At 41.4% G+C, this 8277-nt stretch overlaps 1 protein-coding gene across 2 annotated transcripts in view; it reads left to right on the plus strand.

Annotated features, from left to right (window-relative positions):
* The window catches only part of KAT6B (lysine acetyltransferase 6B), a 221996-nt gene extending 213963 nt beyond the window's left edge, over positions 1-8033 (plus strand). For both annotated transcript variants that reach the window (XM_063128836.1, XM_063128837.1), the window contains exon 17: positions 5585-8033. In XM_063128836.1, coding sequence (XP_062984906.1) covers positions 5585-8016 — 2432 coding nt within the window. In that variant the 3' untranslated portion in view covers positions 8017-8033. The remainder of the gene's footprint in view (positions 1-5584) is intronic.
* Positions 8034-8277: the final 244 nt, after the last annotated feature.

Below are 8277 nucleotides of genomic sequence, written 5' to 3' on the forward strand. Positions count from 1 at the left end.
GTACTAATATATTCCCACTTCTTATCTCTGACTAGCATTTTGTAGTTCTTACGCAGTGCCAGGTAGGAAGGGGGTAGCGGGACTATATCCATATCTCTTAGAAGTTTATGTTGTTTGTTAATTTCCCTTTTGAGTTGTCTGCAGGCCCCGTCAAACCATGGGTTACCCGCCTTTAGCCTCTGTTTTTTTGGGTAGCCTTTCCGTAGTAGCAGTGGCTCAGTTGCCGCTGTGATCTGGGCGTAGGAATCTATTACTATCTCTGGGTCTTTAGAACTGAGCAGTATGTTTCTCAGGACCTGAAGATTCGCAGAGTGCCATAGGTCTTCCAAGGCTCTTAAGTCCACGTTTGCCCATCTTCGACGGCATACATAGCTGCCTGAACTTCGGATTGCAGTTTTATTTCCATTGTTTTCCAAATCTTTTTTTACGTATCCCAACTGTATGATCAAAGGCTGATGGTCATTACATGGGTAGGTGTCAACCTTAAAGGACATCATCTCTCCTAATGCTGCTGGCGAGGCTGCAACGTAGTCAATAACACTGGCGCCTAGTAGGTTAATGAACGTGAATTCGCCTTTCCTGTCCTCGGGGCAGGAGCCATTAAGGACAATAAGTCCAGTTTGAAGAATCATTTGAACAAACCTCTTCCCTTGTATATTTATTGTTGAGTCCTTAGAATGTCTATCCTCTATAAATGGAAGGTTGTCCGGTATAAAGTAGAATAGTTGTTTTATTGCGGACCAGTCCGTACCTATCCGAGCATTGAAGTCACCTGCTAAAATCAGAAGAGCTTCAGGAAACTGAATTTGCAGGGACAGTAAATACTCAGGGAGATTCTCCCAAGTGTCCTCGCTATAGTGGGCCGATTTCCAGGGGGGGATATAAACATTTACCAGAATATATGATGTAGAGTTAATTTTTAAAAATATGGCCAATGCCAGAGATTGTAACTTATTAATAAGGTAACTTTCACAGTTCAGAACTGATGAAATACAACAGGCTAGACCCCCCCATGGTCGCCCTGTGACTTTACTAGGAGTTGCAGGAATTGCATAAGTTTTATAATTGCTCAGGCAAATATCCCCAACACACCAAGTCTCTTGTAGGAGTATTATATCAAAGGATCTGAGGTAGCTGCTGAAGGTGGGATCGGTTTTTTTGTTGGCCCATCCTGAGATATTCCATGAGACACAATTTATTGGGGTTCGGCCAACTTTATTTTGTCAGGAGGGGTAATCAGGTGTTATCCGCTTTATCAAGGGGTCCATTTGTACAGAGCCATTTGAAGAAAGGTGAACTTTTTGTGGCGGGTTTGCCTTATGTTGGAATTCTGACACTGGAATCGCTGGAATATTGATTTCGGCTACCACTATTTTCTGATTACTTTGTGGTATCTGTTGGACATTTTTATCGTTAGGAAAGGTCTTGGTAGTGCCTAAAGAGGTTATGGGATCCAGAATATCATTACCTTTGAGTGAGAGGCTGTAAGGAGCAAGAGGCTTGGGCACTGCTCCTGATGAAGCCTGCTCAGCACCTCCTGTGTTGGTGGATGGATAATCCAACACCTGAGACGTTAAGTCAATGAGCATCTCTGAGTTAAATTGGTCTGAAACTTTGCGATGACTAGTTTGAATTGTGGATGGTTGTATGGAAAGTTTCCTTCTGAGCACCTGCCTAATCAGTGGCGTTTGTAGAGTGGTTTTAAAGACTCTTCTTACCCGGACACCGAATTTGGCCAGCCGGTCGTTTGCTGAAAGAATTTCTCTCACCAGTGCTGAAGAGCTAAAGGTTGCTACGCATCTCCCAAGGTGGAAATTACCTGGGAGTGTAATTAGGGCACAGATACTCCTTGGATGAATTTTCATATTTAGCAGTACATTTAAATTATTCGCCACCCTGATTTTCCCTTGCCAGCTTGGAGGCACACCATTTGGGAACGGAGAGATCTCAAAGGCCACCTGGTTTGGCACTAGCATTAAATTTCCCCTAGGTTTCAGATCTTTTGATTCTGTTGATTCTCTGCCTTCTGCTGGGCTCAAATTGTTTTGGTTCTGAGGAAACAATCTGGTCGGAGGGGCCCTAGGCTGGTGGGCCTGTGCTTTTTTGCTTCTTTGATTTGTTTCTTGAGTTAGATTTACATCTTGCTCTGTTCTGGACCGCAGACCCTTAAGAAGCTGGAGTATCTCATCAAGTTGTTTTACGCCTTTAACGATGGGGGATAATTTATCATCTATATCTCTTCGAGTCCCGAAAATATTAGTAAGAGTTTTGGCAATTAAAAAGCTCTGGTCCACCATTTTGTCAATGATTGATTCCTTTACATTCCTAGGGTGTGAACCAGACGCTATTTGCTCTTTCTCATTTATTCCTAACTCACAATCCTCTTTTTCTCTCCCTTGATGCTCATCATTTTCTTCCGTTGAGGTGGCCAAGACTGCAAACTGATTTGTAGTTAAAATTGGGAATGAGGGGGAGCTAGGATTGTCGGGCAAGAAGTTGTCAATTTTTAATTGCTTTGAGAGAGGGAATGTTGGGGACTCAGGTTGGTCTCTCCTCCTCTTATTCTTGTTTCTCATTTCTAACAGAGTTAGCAGAATCGTTTAAAAACCTTTAGCGGAGAAGAGAACTAGACATAAAATTTAATTACAAACACAAACTAGTAGATTAGCAGCTGTGGTTTCTCAAGACGCCGGTGTTCTATCGGTGGACGTTTGCAATGAGTCAGCTAAATCTGACCTTGAGACGGCCAGTATTCCGCTACAAAGCATATGTGATAGCCGAAGATAAATATAATATGCGATTTAAAAGCTTGAAGGTTGATAAAACAAGGTTGATTTAAAAGCTAGAAGGTTGATAAAACAATTAAAACAGTTAAAATTAGTTACAATAAACAGCAGAAGGAGTCAGATAACCAGCAAGTGCATCCTCTGCCGCCACCACCGGAAGGAACTCGTCCATTATAGATTAAAGCAGGGTGGATAAAAATCAATGATTTTTTTAAAAAAATAAAAAAAATCAGATTTTTTAAAATTTAAATTGGATTTTTTATTTAAATTGGATTTTTTTTAATAAAATGCTTTTTGAGGAAAAATCTATCTAAAGATAATTTTCTATTTAAGATACATTATAATCCAAAGGTTATTCATCATGAAATAAGGATTAGTTTTTAATTATGTAGCATGAGGCTGTTTAATTTTTTTGGTAAATTAATTCCATTAATCCATTCACAATGTTATGCTCTTCCAGAGGTTTCTGTAAGATTATTTTTCTCCTTCCAATAAAGTACAGCAGAAAAGTTGTCCAAATATGAATGATTAACCTATTAAATTGGATATAGTTCACCTCGCAATAATTTCATAATTATCTTTCTATGATGTGTTTCTAATTGTATAACCAAATCAGTATTTTTTTGATATAACTGTAAAACTAATCTGAAAAGTTGCTATTCTAAAAATGAAACCTTCATCTGGTTGTAAATATTAAGATTATACCAGCAAGGATGAGTCTTTGGTAACTCTGAGTTGTGTAAAATATAGTGAGGAAGTCTGCACTTTGGGGGGGGGGGTGTCACATGATTAAATTGAGTCTTTCTGAGTAGTGATTTAAATCATGATTTAAATCAAATTTATTTAAATCAAATCCACCGTTGATTAAAGTGAAAGGTTTATACTTTGTACAGTGCTATGCCTGTTTCTGTGTGTCCTCTAAATGTTGCATCTGATAAAATAAGGCAATTTATTATGTATTATAAGCTTGTCATAATTTGCTGGCTTTTAAAAAGCACTCAGTATGGGGTTTGCACATGCTAAACAGCCCTAGGATTAGAGCTAGTTTTAATAGTGTTCTTCATCCATGGGAGTATTCTGTTGGAACAATACATGTGCATAGCATGAGAGAATGCAAAATCCATGTGAATGTTGCAGGAAATGTTTGTGAGCTGGAGGAGGCAAGAATCTCTGAATGTTGAGTAACTTGTTTTTCACATGTCTTTCTCTGCCCCCTCCTCCAAGGAATTGCTTTATAATGCAGTTGGTTGTGTGTTTCAGAATTATTCTTATAATGTTGCTGGTTTCATCTTCTATGTTCTAAGACAGTGGTTCCCAAACTTTTTCAGATAACCGCCCCCTTGGTTCCACAAACTCATGCCCAGTGCCCCCTGCGCATGGCCCCTTTAAATGGGAAACACCCGCCGCAGGCTTGCCGAGGGAGGGAGGGAAAAGAGAGCGAACGCTTCTGTTTTGCAACCTGTATGGCAGGGCACACCAAGCAGGATATGTCTCTTCATTAGCATTTTGGTGCTTTTGAAACATTTCAATTCACCATTAAAAGGAATCTTCTTAAACGGTATTAATACATGTGTGGATTCTTCCCCTATATGGCTTGGGACCAAACTACCTTCTCCCATTAAAATGTCCTTGGGTTTTAAGACCTTCTGGAGAGGTACTTCTCAGAAAAGACCACCTCGAGCGCCCCCCTGCTGCCTCTTTGCCTCTTAGCGCCCCCTGCTGCCTCCTTGCCTCTTAACGCCCCCCTATGCAATCCCACCCACCCCAAGGGGGCACTACCACCCACTTTGGAAACCACTGTTCTAAGATATATTCAGTGATCTACAAACACAAAAGGGCAAAAAATGTTAAACACTTTGATTTACATGCATACAAATATGCATGCATGTTCGCGTATATACATGTGTTCAGCTTACTGCTGGCAGATGTTTACAACACTTACTATTTTTGAAGATGGCAAGTTGAGCCTGGTTCAGACATTTACTTCTCTAGCAATCCTTTCTTAAAACCAATGTCAGGGTGCTCATCATCAATGCAATTTGGGAATATTGAGATTTGACAGGGAATTAGACAGACATGCACTTGGCAAACTTCTCAGAACTTGGTTGGCCAGATGTGTATGTTAAAATGATACTCATCTTCCCCACAAGGTAACTTAAGAATGTGCATTCAGTGATAAATCAGACACTTTCCACAAAAAATGATACTTGTTTATTACTTCGTAAATAAAAACACTTTGTTGTGTGATCTCCTTTGCAATAAAGAAGTATTTGGATGGATTTGATTATCATATAGAATGATAAACACATGCGATCTTATAACACTGATAATACTACAAATCCTCACATTTTTTTCATGTCCTGTTCAGTTTTGTAATTCCATTGCAGTGTCCCTCTTTTTCCCCTTTCTGATTCAATATTAACTTCCCTTAAAAAAGAAAGGTCAACAACAACATGATGTTGTGGAATGATGATATGGAGTGTGCATTCATACAAGTAGTGAGTAGATTGTATGCCCTCCAGTAGTAGGGCAGGGTGACTTTGAATCAGCTGACTAGAATGCAACTGGTTAGAATGGGAGAAATGTACTATAGTTATCCCTGTGTGTGCATGTGTTAATGAAAGCAGCAGGCATTTGCATAATTAATTTAATTAATATTTATGCCTTGCTTTTAAAAAATAAAATAAAGTAGTGTGTAAACACATCAGTACATACTTTCTTGAACAAGTTTTTATACACCAGTTATGGATTACCTTGTGTTTGACTAATGTGTTCTCCTGTCTTTTCTTACCCCACAGGTAACGTAGAAGAGGATGTAGCTATTCTGGAAGATAGTGGTAAAGACAATTCTGAACCTGCACTGTGTATACAAGGGTGGCCCAAAGGAGTGAAGCATTGTCCATCCAAATGGAGACAAAACAAAGAGAGAAAAACAGGTTTTAAACTTAATTTGTACACTCCACCAGAGACTCCGATGGAGCCTGACTATCAGGCAATGGGAGATGAGGTGGTTGAAAACAACACGGACCAAGTTTCTTCTGATACAGAACAGAGTAAAAACACTGAAACTGTTCTGCCAGATGAGGATGAGGCCAGAGATTTCGTGTATCTGGAAATACCCAGAACAGAAAAAGCAGAAAATGTAATTGAGGTACAGAAAAACAACATAGTCAAAGAAGTAAAAAGTGTGACTACTCAAGATAAAGATCAGCAAGATGAAACAGAAATGGAGAAAGGTAAGCCTGAGAATTTAGAAGAACTTGAAGAAGAAGAAGAGGAGGAACAATCGCGTAATGAGGACCACGATGCTGATGATGAGGATGAGAGCCACATGGGTTCAACTGCAGTGGAGACTCAGGAAGCAGGACCAGGAGAAGCTCTCAAAGAAGTACTTGAGAATCAGGAGTCATTTTTAGACACCAGTGAACAGAATGGCAAATCAGATCAGGAGGACTTAATGGACGGTGGGGTTGATCTTGCCGCTGAGTATGGCAGTGACCGCAAAGAACTTCCTGCTCTTCTGGAGCCTGTGTCTGAGTCAAGTCATCAAAACCAAACTGCCAGTAATGAACTAAATTCTACATTCAAGGACACAATTGTGGAAACTAGGGAGATTGACTCTGAGACAGCCCAGGCAGTAAAGTCTCTAACACAGGAAACAACAGAACAGGAAGAAGCATTTCAGGATTGTGCAGAGACTCAAGAGGCATGTCTAAGCCTGCAGACTTACACCAACACTGACCAAAGCCCGCAGGTGACCACATTGGATGATTGTCAACAGTCTGATCACAGTAGTCCTGTCTCATCTGTCCCATCTCATCCCAGCCAATCAGTTCGTTCTGTTAATAGTCCAAATGTGCCTCCATTAGAAACCACTTATGCTCAAATCAGCCCTGATCCAAATGCCATCTCTGTGCCATCTCTGCAGAACATGGAAACCAGTCCCATAATGGATGTTCCATCTGTTTCTGACCATTCACAGCAGGTTGTTGACAGTGGATTTAGTGACTTGGGTAGCATTGAGAGCACAACAGAGAACTATGAGAACCCGAGCAGCTATGACTCTACCATGGGCAACAGCATCTGTGGAAACAATTCCTCACAAAACAGCTGTTCATATAGCAATCTAACATCCAGTAACATGACACAGAGCAGTTGTGCAGTGACCCAGCAGATGTCTAACGTAAATGGAAGCTGCAGCATGATGCAGAACACCAGCATCAACTCTCCCCCTCCGTGCAATGTGAAATCTCCTCACGGCTGTGTCATTGAAAGGCCCCCAAGCAGCAAGCAGCAGCTTCCTCAGTGCAGCATGGCTGCGAACTTCAGCCCGCCTATACAGTTAAATGAAATAACAGAGACCGGCAATGCGAACAACATTGGCTTGTATGAAAGAATGGGCCAAAGTGAGTTTGCAGCAGGGCATTACCCACAACCGTCTGCCACTTTCAGCCTTGCCAAACTGCAGCAGTTAACCAACACACTTATGGACCATTCGTTGCCTTACAGTCATTCAGCTGCCGTTACTTCCTATGCAAATAGTGCCTCTTTGTCTACTCCTCTCAGTAGCACAGGACTTGTTCAGCTTTCTCAGTCTCCTCATTCAGTTCCGGGGGGGACCCAAGTCCAAGCTACAATGTCTCCACCCCCTAACCTCACTCCTCCTCCCATGAATTTGCCACCTCCCCTTCTGCAACGTAACATAGCCGCATCCAACATTGGCCTGTCCCACGCCCAAAGACTGCAGACTCAGATGCCTGGCAAAGGCCATGTCTCAGTTAGAACTAAGTCAGCACCTCTGCCACCGACTGCAGCAGCCCACCAGCCACAGATCTATGGGCGCACCTCACAGACTGTGGCCATGCAAGGGCCAGCACGCACCTTAACCATGCAGCGTGGCATGAACATGAGCGTGAACTTAATGCCAGCTCCAGCTTACAATGTCAATTCTGTGAACATGAATATGAATACTCTTAATGCTATGAATGGGTACAGTATGTCTCAACCGATGATGAATGGAGGCTATCATGCAAATCATGGTTATATGAATCAAACTGCCCAGTACCCTATGCAGATGCAAATGGGAATGATGGGAAGCCAGCCATATGCACAACAGTCAATGCAGACCACCCCCCACAGCAACATGATGTATACTCCTCCAGCACATCATGGCTACATAAATACTGGCATGTCTAAGCAGTCTCTGAATAGCTCTTATATGCGTAGGTAGGACCTTGTGGGAGAGGGGAGGGGGAGTCAGTTGATCTACCAAACTGGCATGCTAGGATTTGGCCTGCACACAAACATAATATTTTGGCAAGTACGATTTCAAAACCAGCAATTGGTGTGAATGCAAAAACATTTGTTGGCACCATATATATTTTTAAAACCTGTATGCAGCAGAAAGCCTTATATAAATGTGTTCTTTTTTATTTGTTCTGCAATTTTGTTTTTGTTTGCAATTTTTTGTATAATTGAAGTTTTATGGCGT

The sequence above is a fragment of the Elgaria multicarinata genome, chromosome 6 (genome assembly GCF_023053635.1).
Source record: "Elgaria multicarinata webbii isolate HBS135686 ecotype San Diego chromosome 6, rElgMul1.1.pri, whole genome shotgun sequence".
In the NCBI taxonomy this organism is placed as follows: Eukaryota; Metazoa; Chordata; class Lepidosauria; order Squamata; family Anguidae; genus Elgaria; species Elgaria multicarinata.